Source organism: Physeter macrocephalus, chromosome 8 (genome assembly GCF_002837175.3).
Source record: "Physeter macrocephalus isolate SW-GA chromosome 8, ASM283717v5, whole genome shotgun sequence".
Taxonomy (NCBI): Eukaryota; Metazoa; Chordata; class Mammalia; order Artiodactyla; family Physeteridae; genus Physeter; species Physeter macrocephalus.
The window spans coordinates 9,815,698-9,830,987 of NC_041221.1; the positions used below are offsets into that span (position 1 = coordinate 9,815,698).

The 15,290-nt window shown below is 36.1% G+C and overlaps 1 protein-coding gene across 4 annotated transcripts in view; it reads right to left on the reverse strand.

Annotated features, from left to right (window-relative positions):
* BRWD1 (bromodomain and WD repeat domain containing 1) overlaps positions 1 to 15,290 on the reverse strand; it is a 131,377-nt gene that overhangs the window by 76,240 nt on the left and 39,847 nt on the right. For 3 of the 4 annotated variants that reach the window (XM_024120255.3, XM_055086411.1, XM_024120252.3), the window contains exons 9-17: positions 15,147 to 15,247; positions 13,695 to 13,765; positions 12,190 to 12,290; positions 11,357 to 11,397; positions 10,251 to 10,349; positions 7,286 to 7,436; positions 6,915 to 7,049; positions 2,991 to 3,119; positions 2,588 to 2,813 (exon numbers count right to left, since the gene is read on the reverse strand). In XM_024120255.3, the coding sequence (XP_023976023.1) occupies positions 2,588 to 2,813; positions 2,991 to 3,119; positions 6,915 to 7,049; positions 7,286 to 7,436; positions 10,251 to 10,349; positions 11,357 to 11,397; positions 12,190 to 12,290; positions 13,695 to 13,765; positions 15,147 to 15,247 (1,054 nt within the window). Of the gene's footprint in view, positions 1 to 2,587; positions 2,814 to 2,990; positions 3,120 to 6,914; positions 7,050 to 7,285; positions 7,437 to 10,250; positions 10,350 to 11,356; positions 11,398 to 12,189; positions 12,291 to 13,694; positions 13,766 to 15,146; positions 15,248 to 15,290 lie in introns of those variants that run through there. The other variant, XM_055086412.1, reaches the window with a different exon arrangement.

Below are 15,290 nucleotides of genomic sequence, written 5' to 3' on the forward strand. Positions count from 1 at the left end.
ACAGTGAGAGGCCCACGTACCGCAAAAAAAAAAAAAAAAAAAAAAGTGAGACTAACAGGTATTGCTAATAAAACATTAGAGGCAATAATGATAAAACACTAAAAAATAAGCAACTTCAAAAAAGTTTGGAAAAAAAGGAGAAAAGGCACAAAGAACAGAAAGGATAAAGACAAACAAGTAGCATTATGTAGAGCTTTAAGCCTGACTATACTAATAATTATATTAAATGTAAATGGTCTACATAGTCCAATTAAAAGACAGGTTATCAGACTGGATTGCTGCCTGCAAGAAATCTGTTTTAATATAAAGACATATTGGTTAGAAGAATTGAAAAGATACACCATGATAACACTAATTTTTAAAAGTTGGATTATTTACTTTAATATGAAACAAAGTTAATAGTCTTCAAAACAAGAAATACTCCTGAGGATAAAAAGGTACATTTCATAATGATGAAAGAATTAATTCAGGGCTTCCCTGGGGGCACAGTGGTTGGGAATCCGCCTGCCAATGCAAGGGACACGGGTTCGAGCCCTGGTCCGCGAAGATCCCACATACCGCAGAGCAGCTAAGCCTGCGGGCCACAACTACTGAGCCTGTGCGCTAGAGCCCGCGAGCCACAACTACTGAAGCCCACGTGCCACAACTACTGAAGCCCGCGCACCTAGAGCCCGTGCTCCGCAACAGGAGAAGCCACCGCAATGAGAAGCCCGGGCACCACAACAAAGAGTAGCCCCTGCTTGCCACAACTAGAGGAAGCTCGCGCGCGGCGAGGACCCAACGCAACCAAAAATAAATGAAATTGTAAAAAAAAAGAATTAATTCACCAAGAGCACAATCTGAAATGTGTACGTACATAATAACAGAGTTTTAAAATACATACAGCAAAAACTGAGAGAACTGAAGGAAAAAATAAGACAAATCCACAGGATAGTTGGATATTTCAGCACTCCTCAAAACAGCCACAAAATGGAAAAAAGACAAATGTTTTTCAGCTACTAGTGTATAGATAAATGATGGTATATCCATACAATCCTGCACTATCAATAAACAGGAAAAAAACAACTGATGCCTGCAATAGGAATGAATCTCAAAAGCACCATGTTAAGTTAAAGAAGCCAGACACAAAAGACTACATATGGTATGATTTCATTTATACAAAATTCCTTAAAAAGGAAAAATCAAAGTGACAAAACAGTCATTACAAAGGGCCAGGAGAAGGGAGAGGACTAATTCCAAACAGGCCCAAGAGAACTTCTGGGGGCACTGGAAATGTTCTGTATCTTGATTGTGGTAGTGGTTTACATGACTGTTTAACATTTCTCAACTCATTTGAATTGTACACGTAAAAGTGGTGAATTTTGTTGTATATAAAGTACACTTCAATCAAACTAATAAAAAAAATTTGAAAGAGTAAACATATAGTGATTTACATTAATCTTTAACCTTAAGGTGATTTAGTTTCAGTAAATTAATCCTCATCCAAACAAAATAGAAGCATCTTTTTTCTTCATTTAATATTAGGGAAAAACACTACACTGCCATGAACAAATACAAAAACAAACAAAACAAAAAACTCTGTACTTGGCTACGACAGGCAAAGTACGAGACGGGACTGGAACATCTTTTGCCAGAAAGTAAGGAAGTGCTCAAGTGCTCAAGGAATGATGGGGACTTGGGAAAATATACAAAACTCAGCTTGAATGGGCTCTCCCAGCCAAATCCAAGGATAATATGAGCAACTAAACAATGATAGTACTGGATTGTAACCCACTATAGAACAACCCGGAAGTCCATATTAAAACTTAATAAGCGAAATAAATAAATAAATAAATGGGAGAGTAGCAGATGGCCAGCTAATGATAAAATGCAGATGCAATGATAACAGAGTTAGAAAACGGTTTTGCAACCTTCAGAGTAACAACTAAGTCAGGCAAAAATTATCACTGGATCCTAAAAGTTTGAAATAGAACAGGTTATTTAAACCACAAGCTACTTAATAATTACAAAGAGAAAAAAAATTCATAGTGGAAAACCTTGGCAGATACCAAGTGTTCAGAGTCAGCGTCACCAATAAGTGCACAAAACACAATCATAAGCATCCTGACATGATACTCCAGGAAGGCTACAATACCATTTATGTTGTCTTCTTTCCAAAATGCATAACCTGAACTTAATCAATGACAACTGAATTTAATGTGCAGTCCCAAATTAAAATCTATATCAAGGGAGAAAAAAAAAGCTGTAACAGGCATTATTAGAACAATAATATTTGATTACAGACTATAGATTTGATAACAGTATTATATAATTGTTAAATGTCCTAATTTTGATAACTGTTTATGATTACATATGAAAATATCTTTGTTCTTAGAAAATACATACTGAAGTATTTAGGGGTAAATGGACATGAGGGCCAGAACTTAAGTGTCAAATGGTTCAAAACAATAATATGTATCTAGAGATACAATAATAAAACAAAATATTAAGGACTGGTGAATCTGAAAGTACAGGAGTTCTTTGTATTATTACTTACATTTTTCAAATTAAAAATTAAACAAAACAAAACAAAAGACTTAGAACTTACTTGTTGCCACATAACCTAGCTGTGGAACCAAATGTTCATCTGCAGAATTTTCTCGTCCTGGTACTAATCTCTGATACTTAGTTGGATGAGGATTTCCATCTACATCTACCAAGAACGGTGGAGGCATAAGATGAGGAGCCTGCTGAGTTTGCTCATCTAAGACATAATTATTAGAATCCCTAATCAGTGGCCGATAGTCAGTATGGAAGAACATCTGATCGGGAATCTAGAAAAGGGAAGTTTACAAATGGATATTTTGAGGTTTATACATGTTAAAGAAAATAAATTATTAACCAGTTAACTTTATTTGAAAAGACAAAAAAATCAAATCAATACATCTAACCTATTTTCAAAACATCCCTTATAACTATTTTACATGCTATAAGAAAGTATATGAAATGACCTTTTCATATGGCTTGCTGCATCCAAAACCAAATATCAGAAGGTGACCGTGAGAATCTGTACAAGCAAAATGCTGTCCATCCTGTGAAAACTTACAGTCAAATACAGCTCCATGTCCTTGTCCTTCAATCTAGGAAACACAGAGGGAAAAATGTATAATCATTTCTATGTAAGAGCTTTTGCTATATCAACTTCTGGAAAAAAAAATTTTTAAACAAATTTTTCGTTAGGCACATGTTAATATTTTCAGAAAATAAAATTCATTTTAGATACCACTAGCCTAGAAAAAAATCTCGAAAGATCTTCTGAGAATTAGTTCTCAAACTGATCAAATGAAGGATCATAAACCAATCCAAAATGAAGGCTTTCTTTACTTCTTACATGTGAATGACAATTTCACAAACTTTTCTTTCAATATATAACAAAAATCTTTTGATTAACAACCTACAAGGGAAATGATTAAAGAGTAATAAAGTTTGGAATTCATGAACTAAAACCAATACTTTTATGGAGTTTAAGCTTTCCACTTAGATGACTAAGTGGAAATGCAAAATTTGTAATGCTGCAAAGTCTCAAGGGTGCATATGTAAATGCCTGCACCTGCAACTACCTTATTTCAAACTGCCACAAATTTCAGGAAGGATACTCTAAGTGCATCACGAATGTTGCCTTAAACAGATAACTTTTAAACTGTTTTATTCTTTTTTTTTAACTGTAAATTACAGTAGTTTAGTACTATCAATTTATAGTTAAATGAGTTGTTTCATTAACTCAATAGTGTAGAGCTATGCTTATTTGTTGTCTCGGCCTATAACTTTCCAATAATTAAACTTTAGGACAAGTTAAATCAGCACTGGAAAAAGGATTCATCCACCCAACTAACTGCCAAAACAAACTCACATACATACCTAAATACCCGCTCGAAAAGCAACAATTCACTACTGCTATACCACACATGAATGAGTGCCAATTAACAAAATGGGGGAAAAACATTAAGGTATTGGGATATTTAGGGACTTGCTGAATAAGATAATCCCTGTATACAAATTTGCATTCTCTCATAACATAAAAAGGAAAAAAATGTGTAAATATTTTCCCTCTTATTACACAGATTCACCCCCAGGGTCCTTTGAAGAGCCACCTCCACCACAGCCCAACCTGCACCCTGGCACCACTTCACACCTCTAGCCTGAGACCTTCAGTCCAAGTAAAGCAGAGGAGGGTGGGGAGGGGAAGGCCCTTGGCTGGTAAAGCAAAGATGGTGGCAGCTACTCTCCTATCATACATGTGGAACTCACTGCACCAAAAGCTTTGCTAAGGGTACCTGCTGAGAAGGAAGTCTTCCCAAGTGGGCAACCCTACCTAGGCAGAGCAAGACAGACTCCGGTTTTTACCTGCAGTCTGAAGAGACCTACACAATGATTCCTGACAAAATCCGACCTGCAACTGTGCCTGGAGAACACGTCAGAGTCACATTATGTTAACTATTTATTTAATGAAACAATGTTTTTGTTAGTACTTTACAACCCTAAGTAATTTGTCTATAGCCTTAAAGAATTAGGAGACTCATCTGAGCAGTAAAGGTAAGAAGAATTCAGTATACAAGGCCAATTTTTGGTGTCTGACTGGAAATAAGATCATCGTTGCCCGTTTGAGACCTTTTTCAGATTACTCCTTGGCTTAGAGGTTATTTTAGCTTATATTCTGTTTAAAGCCTGAATTAATGTAGTTTTCTGTTTTAATAAATTTAGTATGTAATGTTCCTATCGAGTTTTATTAAAGGCTAATTAAAAGATGGATGTACCTATGAATTTTAAGGCCATAGAAAAACTGAAGAAGGCTTAGTTCTTTTTCCAGTAATTTGAACAGAGATGCAAGTTTCAGAGACGCCTAATGATGTACTTGGGTCAGGCTATTTGAGTTGTTTTAGTGCACTTAATGTTAATAAATAAAAAACTGTATTTTAAACTGTTTGTTGAAGAAACTGTCCAGTGTAAGCACATTGAAATTAAAATTTTAAGGTCAAAAAAAACAAAGACATGGAACACATGAACTAAGATGGTCTTCAATCAAATATCTAAGAATCATTCACCTATAGGATGCTACTATACTGCCTCAAAAATTAATTATAGTTTGAACTGGATCTCAATATAAACTGAAGAGTAATTTTATAAAACCTATCATATATATATGAGATATATATATATATATATACATCAAAAGTCTTAACAATGTACAAGCCCTTTTACACATTTCCCTCAGAATTTATCCCAAGGAAATAATCAGGGATCTACCTAAACAGCCATGTATAAAAACATTCAAAGTATTGTTGCTGTGCATATTTTAGAAACCACTTAAATACTCAACAACAGTAAATTAACTATATAGGTAACATACTTCTAAGATAGGCTGAATTTACCGTCAAAAATATATTTGCAAATTCTTAAAAAATATTTAAGGGTTTGAAAAACATTCTTTACATAAAATGAGAAAAGATTACAAAACTATGTGCAAGAATGCCAACTAATAAATATGTAAAGAACGATGCCATTAGAAAGCCTTCAATGGATACTGATATTTGTGTACGTTTAATGAGGAACTAGAAATTTACACAGCCTCTGAAAAAATCAGTTTAAAATTTACAAAGAAAAAAACAACTATTTTAAAAATCAGCGGGGAGGGGCTTCCCTGGTGGCGCAGTGGTTGCGCGTCCGCCTGCCGATGCGGGGGAACCGGGTTCGCGCCCCGGTCTGGGAGGATCCCGCGTGCCGCGGACCGGCTGGGCCCGTGAGCCGTGGCCGCTGGGCCTGCGCGTCCGGAGCCTGTGCTCCGCAACGGGAGAGGCCACAGCAGAGGAAGGCCCGCATACCACAAAAAAAAAAAAAAAAAAAAAAAAAAAAAATCAGTGGGGAAACTTGGCAGATGCCACCTTAACCAAATATTAATAATTATCACCATATAACAGTGGAACATATAAATATCATGTGCCTTCTAATACAATGCATGGAGGGCACACTATCATTTGTTTTATTACATCAAAAAAATGTGAAACAGTACTGAATCATGAAGAAATATCAGACAAAACAGAGATATCCTGTAACATTACTTGCCTGTAAAAGGGCAAGATAATATGGAAAAAAAAAAGGCAGAATTATTGATCTTACAAAACTAGAGATACGTAACTACTTAATACAATGCATGATTCTGAATTAGATCCTGGTCCAAGGGGTAAAATTTAACTATAAAGGCATTATTAGGACAACTGACAAAATTTGAATGTAAACCTGGATTAGATAATGCTACTTTATCAATGTTAAATTTGCCTATTTTGGTAACTGTATTGTAGTTATGTATAAGAAATTCTAAAAACATGCAATAAGATTGTAATCTGGTTTTCAAATATTCATGTGCAAAAAGAAGAAATGCTGAAAAACAAACAATGATGTTTGATTCCCTAGACGACTCTACTGAGTATTATTTTTTATTATCAATTTTTTTTTTTTTTGGCCGCACCACGTGCCATGTGGGATCTTAGTTCCCCAGCATTGGAAGTGCTGAGTCTTAACCACTGGATGGCCAGGAAGTCCTTATTATCAAATGTTTTAATAAATTTAAATAGTGAAAAAGTTGTGTGAATTACCATAATTTTGCCAATTTAAACACAGATGGGGACAAATCCACACACACAAAGCTAAATAAATAAATTTTGAAAATCTTTCCCTCATGTGAATGTTATACAGATTAATTTCACATTTGTATGTATGTATGTATATATGGCTATTAGATATTTATCAGACTAAGTAGTACCCTGATTTCTAGAAATATAAACTGCCGAAATATGCAGATCGGTTTCTGGCTACACTTCATTATCCAAATACTTGAAACAAATGCAAACATGCATGAAGATACCTCTCACTCCACTTACCATATTAAAATAATGTTTCATCTTGGTGCCTTTTGTAATATCCCATATGAATATGCTGCCATCATGTCCTGCAGATAACATAATTCTGGAATCAAAGGGATGTGTCTCCAAAACAAATACTTCATCAGCATGTCCCTTTATTCAACAAAGTCATACAGTTAAGGACAGTTTGCAAGTTATAAATTTAAAATTAAAAGCCCATATTGTCACAGTGTATAAGAGTTTTTAAATATATATTAATGACAGTAATTTATACATTAGTATATATACAAATTTCTATTCATTTGATAATATAAATGAAACATGTTTATTAGAAATAAAATTATAGTTCAAAAATTTTTGATTTGTTATATTTTATAAAAACTACCTACCAATAAGTTATGAAGCAGTTGTCCAGTGTAAGAATTCCACACTTTGAGGACATGATCATTCACAGCTGTGACAACAATGCTATCATTCTGATTCCAAGCTATCATTGTTACTTTGGGTTTCATAAACCTTTCCTCTTCTAAAGATAAATCTCTAAGAAAAAAAATATGAAATGTGCAATGCTGTATGTGTAGGAGCCTGTACAATGTACACAATCCCTCATCGATACAAAAATAACTAAAATAATCCAGCTCATGTCCATACCTTACCAACCCGACAGAGAGTTCATCACATCTGACCCGCAAAAGGTTATCTATAAACAGATAAGGGCAAAATCCCGAGCGGTAAGGGATGATTTACAAACAGTTCGGAGACTGAATACAGGCAGATTTCAGAATCCCGCCGCTGCTCATAAAAGCAAAGCTTTTTCTCTCTACCTCTTTTCTAATTATTCCCTTCTCCTGACCCCAAGCCCTATAAGTAATACTTTCAACTGCTTCACTCTCTATAGATGACAAAAAACTTCAGGAAGACAGAAAGAAGGTAATTCATCTTCATGACCCCAATGTCTAGTAAAGTGCCTGACACAGGCTCTCAATTTGCTGAACTGTAAATGAGCTGCATTCATCTCTTTCTACTTCCCTATAAACTGTTCCTATAGGTTCTTGCCAAGAACGGTCTCGGATACACGTCTGCAGTGTTTTGCTGCCTTTATGAAAGCAACATACAAAGCTTCTGTATAAAATACAGCAGTCAGTAGTATGGGGTTGGGGGGACTGGAGGGACCTACTGAAATCATAGAGCACATTCTAAGAAATGATTAACCATATAATAAACATGTATTTTAAAGAAAACAGCTACAAGTATATGGAATGAGTGCTATGTAACACCTATCTATGTAAGCACCATGGAACACAAATGAGAAAATAACTCTAACTAGACTGGTCAGAGGAAGTGTAACATAAAAGACAAAAGGGGACTTCCCTGGTGGCACAGTGGTTAAGAACGCACCTTCCAATGGAGGGGACACGGGTTTGAGCCCTGGTCGGGGAACCAGGATCCCACATGCCAATGCCACGGGGCAACTGGGCCACGTGCCACAACTACGGAGCCCGTGCGCCACAACTAGAGAGAAGCCTGCATGCCACAACGAAGATCCCACATTCCACAACTAAGACCCAATGCAGCCAAATAAATAAATAAATGACAAAATGGAATACAGGCTAAGACCCTCCACGCTTCATTTGAATTTACTAACAGACGTGTTCCATTTCATCAAGTTGATTAGCCAAGATTAGAACACTAAAACAAACATATCCATCAATTTTTACACACAGAAAACACTGCCTTTCAAGATTTGAAATAAGTAAAACTTTAAATGAGAAAGGAATATTTCCACCATGAGGGAAAATACAAGAAAAGTTCTCTCCATGAAGAGAGGGTGACAACAAGAAAAATAAATAGTTTTCAGTCTCATTTAAAAATTTTTATTCAAGTTTTTACAATGGTATTCCTATTTTGCCTAATAAAATAATCGTTCATGGGCGAATACCATTTCAAATGTTCTTCACTGCCATTCTTTCATTATTATTCACTTTCACACTAAGATGCTTCTAAATATCCAGATGTAACATTTTTAAATAACTGTAAAGATTTGTTTGTGAACAAGGATTATCAGATTTCTAGTATGTATTCTTTCCATTCTCTACCACAGATCATTCCACAAAAATATTAATATCAAATTTATTTTCAAATCCAATTGTTTGAGCCACAGCAAAGAATGGGTTAATTTAATTTCTCCTACTATTAATAAAACTAAAGCAGACATGAAGATCTAAAATGTGTAACATTTCTCAGAAAAACTGCTAAGAACATTGATATGCCTTACTCTAGACCAAGCAGTGCTAGAAATTTTCAAGATTTAAAATTGCCAACAATACTTAAAGGCAGGTAGTCTCACTTCCCAGTTGATGAAACAGATTAATAAATATTAAATGATGTTCTCAAAATTATATAGCTATGAACAGTGTAAATGGTATTTGAGCAAAGGTCTGACTCCAAAACACATATTCTTTCCACCACCTGTATTGCCTCCCAAAATATACAAACCAAAAAAGCAATGTATTTGAAATCTGTAATATTAATCTTGGAAAGTACTAAACTTATCTCAGAGATGCTCAAGATATGTTTTTGAGACTTTGGAGGTTGAGGGAGGGGGACAGTTAGACAAACTTGCCTTCAGTGCCATTTTACAAACCAAAATTTCAGCATACAAAAAGAAAAATTTTCACTCTCACTGGAGCCCAATTTTTTTAAACTTAAATGAAGTGTGTTTGTTTGCTTTTTTCGCCAGAAGTAGCTGTAAGTGACTTCTTAAAAGTTCCAAAAATCCTACTTCAAAAAGTAGAATTTTCTGAAAATTTTCACATTTGATATACTTGAGTTATTTTTATATATTTTTTGAAATAGTAGGCAGGGACTTCCCTGGTGGCACAGTGGTTAAGAATCTGCCTGCCAATGCAGGGGACATGGGTTTGAGCCCTGGTCCACGAAGATCCCACGTGCCGCGGAGCAACTAAGCCCGTGCACCACAACTACTGAGCCTGTGCTCTACAGCCTGCGAGCCACAACTACTGAAGCCCGTGTGCCTAGAGCCCGCGCACCACAACAGAGTAGCCCCCACTCGCCGCAACTAGAGAAAGCCCACGCACAGCAATGAAGACCCAACGCAGCCAAAAGTTAATTAATTAATTAATTAATTCTTAAAAAAAAAAAAAAAAAAAAGAATATATGAGGTTTAAGTATTTATCTGTCAGATGTGCAGGAGGGAGCCATTCACTTAGATCGTAGCTCTTCTAATAGGAAGTGGCTCCAGTCCCCTGAACAAAGCAATCAACCAACCAGAGAGGGAGAAACCAAGTAAGTACTTAGGATGCACCTACTTAGAAACAAACCGTCTCAACTTACCCTGAGATTCTTGTAGCCATATCCAGTAAGATGCTTCTCCATTCTAACTGCTCAAATCTCCAAATCCGTGCTGTTCCATCTCTGCTACCGCTTAAAAACCTTAAAAGAAAAGAAGATCTTCTACTCACATATGTGCTACCAAGGGCTACGGTTAATATTTCAAGTGAAAAAATTTTTAATGTGGCTATCTTGACTGCAGGTAAATCTATAGGTGTTAATTCCAAAAGACAGGGAATTTAGCGCATATCTAAACAGAGAAAATCTGGTTTGCTATGATTTGCCTGGCCCTATTAAGTAAAGCACATTTCAAACTCAATCACTAGCTTCTCGAATAGATTTGAGTTTTGAAAAGACAATGTACAGTTAAGTATTTGGAGGGGGAGTGGGTGGGAGAAGGACAATTAAAGATGTATGGAAGAAACAGTAAGACCAAAAGCACCATTATAAGCATTTTAACTCTAAACTCAAATTAATTCATGCTAGCCATGTGTAAAAATAAATCATAGCCATGTGTAAAAATAAATCAATCATGTAATAAAGTTAAGTGTTAAAAAATCAGTTTAGGAAAAGTACCTGAAAAGACACAGGGGACCACAAAGGATATAATTTAAGTGATAATTCTGTTGCATTACATCACAGTGATTGATTAGAAAAGATTTTAACTACTCAAATATAACAAATTTATCTTTACACCTCATTTTCCTATAAATCAAACATTTAGCCAGCAGTGAGATAAAGAAAAACTACTTTTGGTCACAGGAGGTTGTAGAAACTACAATTCTAAAAACTTACATTTAATTGTTTCCCCCCTGCCCCAGACACTTTTCCTTCAATTATTACATTTACTAACAAGTACCTGCAATATGATATATACCTACAAAGTGATATATTAGTTATACTAATAGGAAGCATAGTATATTTACCTAAAAACACACTCACAAATACAAACACGGCGGGGGGTGGGGGTGGGATGAACTGGGAGATTGGGATTGACATGTATACACTGATGTGTATAAAATGGATGGCTAATAAGAACCCGCTGTATAAAAAAAAATTTAAATTAAAAAATTTTAAAAAAACAAACAAACACACACACACTTACTTACCGATCACCACTGTTACAAAATTGGATACTATCAACTTTATCCTAAGGAGGGGAAAAAAACCAAACACAAAAGTAATCATCTACATAGTCTGTACACAAAGAAAACCCACTCAGTTTTAGAGCCAGAAGCATATTTGGTTTAAAGCTAGAGATATGCACTTATGCTGCTTAACCCTGCCATTCAAACATATATTGTACGTTTAAGTGCAAAGAATCTAACTACGAACCTAATAAGACTAAGATAACAGCTCTTGTCTCAAAGATAGACACATGCAGTAAAAAGAAGCCTACTTCTAAAATTAAAGCGGTATTTGCAATTAATTACATCTGTATAAAAACTGATATGTGTAGAAAGTGATCAAAAAAAAAAGGTTTAAGTAGCTGAAAACAAGGCATATTCACTCGACGATTATGTGCAAAAAATGCGAAGTGATTTTTTTTATCAAATAACTTCACAAACTTCCTATAGGAGAAAAGATGACCTGACCGCTAACCAGCACTCCAGAATACTGAGAGTCATCTATCTTAGTCCACATTGATAAAACAGCATTCTAATTTCATGAGCTTGGTTTAGATAAACAGACCCAATTCAAACCTAATCCACCCAGATTAATTATCATAATCAAGAGTTTGGACTTAAAGCTGAAATAACCACTGCAAAGTATGTGGCACCGTAAGGTGCTGAGTTTGTCAGTATCATGCTTCACCTTTAAATCCAATTCACCCTAAATTTAAGTTAAAATTAAAATCAGTAACAATTTCCCTTAGCAATATGAGGCTATGTACCAACAGGAATATTAACAATCTACACAATTTTTAAATGTGAATACTTACAGTGTGACTTTCAAGTTCTGCGACTTTTTCAGGTGCTTCAAAACCCAAAAAATACATTCTGATTACGTGATCAGTACTACCTGTGGCTAAAAACATACCACCTGAAATAAAAATTTTAAGGTTTAAAAAATCCAGTTTGTAACAAATATCTTAACCAAATTTCTATATTAAATTAAGCAAGGTCTCTATGCCGAAACTAAATTTATCTCAAAAAATCCGTTTTCTAATTCATTATATAAAGAACTTTTAAAATTAATGCAGTGTAATGCTGTGACTTTTAGGAAGAAATACATATTTGGTCTTCATCCCTTTTTCTGGCAGAACTCCTAAAACCCTTAGAACTTCCTAAGTGAAGTGATACTGGTGTCTTGATTTTCATCAGACCCATTTCAACCACACCAGAGTTTATGTTAATGAGATGACTTTTGGAAAGCATCTATGGATGGGAGCTAACTGCTAGGGGAACCAACCATGTGATAAGAGAGTTGGGAGAGAGTTGAATCAACAGTTGACCAATGATTTAACCAACTGTGCCTATGTAATGAAGCCTCCATAAAAAACCCAAAAGGGCAAGGTTCAGAGAGATTCCAGGTTGATGGACAGGTGGAGATCAGAGAAGAATGGCACACCCAGAGAGTGCCCCTTCCCACGTACTTTATCCTATCCATCTCTTCCATCTGGCTATTCCTGAATTATATCCTTTTATAATAAACTGAAAATCTAGTGAGTAAAATGTTTGAGCTTTGTCAGCTGCTCTAGCAAAGTAATCAAACCCAAGGAGGAAGTTGTGGGAATCTCTGCTCTATACAGCCCAACAGTCAGAAGCACAGGTGACAACCTGGTCTGAGGCTGAGGGTGGGTGGGGCATCTTGTAGGACTGAGCCCTTAACCTGTGGGATCTCACACTATTCTCTAGGTAGGTAGTGTCAGAATTGAGTTGAATTATAGGACACCCAACTAGTGTCGGAGAATTGTTTGGTGGTGCTGGGGGGGTGGGGCAGGAAGCACACATCAAATGAGGCTTAATTTTTAAAAGTTAATTCAGTCTGGAAATGTTCACTATTTCCCTCCGTTGTATTAGTTGTAACAATGACCTTAAGATGCGGCGGCTCTGAAAATGCATGAAAAGGGGCTCTGCTTTCCAAACAGCTTTACACACCTGAACCTAGCTATGGAATATAAAGTTCACTTGTTCAAATTTTCAGACTTCTATGGGGAAAGATCTTTGACCTCTCCCAAAAAGAAAGGTTTCACACAAGTCCACTGTACAAGGAAAGAAAATGGAGATTAATTTCACAGGATGTGTGGAAAACAAATTTAAACTACCAAAAACATGCAGTTCAGTTAAAAGAACCACATTCTTGGTTTATCATACACACAGGGCACATGGCACAGGAATTGCTCATACGGACACTTCAAGCCTCCTTTTTGCCAGCTCTCTCTCATAATGTGGTCATTCAAAATGCTAAAATAAAACTAAGAAAAAAACACTAAAGTTATCTTACCAACACTAAAAGAAGAACAAAGCATCTGAACGCCTGGTCTAGGCTTTTCAGTGAACTTCAGGGGACGTGGACTTGAAAAGAAGATGTTTTAAAACACATTAGTTTAGCACATTAAGATGGTTTAAAATATTGGTTTTAATCTAGCATATTTAAATGTTATAATCTTATTTCTAGTACCTCACAGTATACCAAATATTTCCACATATGCTGTTATAGCTGGATGGATTTTAGAGGACTGTCCAATCCCCCAACTTATACAGAACATAGTATACAGAAAGAGCAAGCCTACTAACCCCCGTTCTGTAATTTAGGTGACTACAGCTCAGACAGTGTAAGAGAATCCATTATCAAGGCTGCAGAGCAGGATGTAGAACCACCAGGTGATAGCATGGTCCAACAGAAAGGGCATGCGAGCCACACGTGTGTAACTTTAAATTTTTAGTAGCCACATCATAAGTATAAAGATAAAACTAGGGTTTTTTAGTAGCCACATTATAAGTAAAAAGATAAAATTAGTTTTACTTCATTTAAACCAATATATCCAAAATATCACATCAATGTTAATAAAATTTTATTGAGAACTTTAGGTTCTTTCATATTAAATCTTTCAAATCTTCCAGAGCATAGTAGACACTAATAATACATTTCAATTTGACCAGTTTTCATCAAAAATACTTGATCTGGGGGCTTCCCTGGTGGCGCAGTGGTTGAGAATCCGCCTGCCGATGCAGGGGACACGGGTTCGCGCCCCGGTCCGGGAGGATCCCACGTGCCGCGGAGCGGCTGGGCCCGTGAGCCGTGGCCGCTGAGCCTGCGCGTCCGGAGCCTGTGCTCCGCAGCGGGAGAGGCCACGGCAGTGAGAGGCCCGCGTACCACAAAAATAAATAAATACTTGATCTGTACTCAGATTGCATAAAACTTATAGCTGAAAAACTAAATGCACATACTCAAGTTGTTTGAAATATGCTTAAAAGTTTTGTAATAACTGAACCGTATCAGTTAAATTTAAATTAATAATTCGATTCCTCAATCGCACTAGCCACACCCGAAGTGCCCAACAGAGACGTGTGGCTAGCAGGTAACACACTGGGCAGTGCAGGGCTATGATCCAGGTCTGATTCTTAAATGATCCTGCCTAAATTTCTGCCTATGTAATTATACATTTCTAACATTTTTCAAAATGTTCACATATATACTATCACTTTTTCTTTTTCAAAAAAATGTGCCCACTAAGACAGCACGGCTTTGCTCCTTTTCCATATCCAACTATCTAAATCGTACAGTGTAAACAGTAGTCAATATGGCACATATGCTGTATATAACGAAAATTAAATTCAAAAGTAAAAAGGCAACCACAATACACAACTTCTCTTTATAATCAGATTTCATTTCAGTAGACTAAACTGTAACACATTAAAAAAGAAAACTTACTACACAATTAAGGTCACTTACCTGAACTTCAGGGATTCTAAATCCCACTGCCAAAAACAAACTGTCCCATCAGCGCCAGTAGAGACCATGTATCTTTGAGAGCCTTTGGCCATTGGGCTAAACTAAAAAGGAATAACATTTACAATTCAGCTTCCTGAGCTGCTA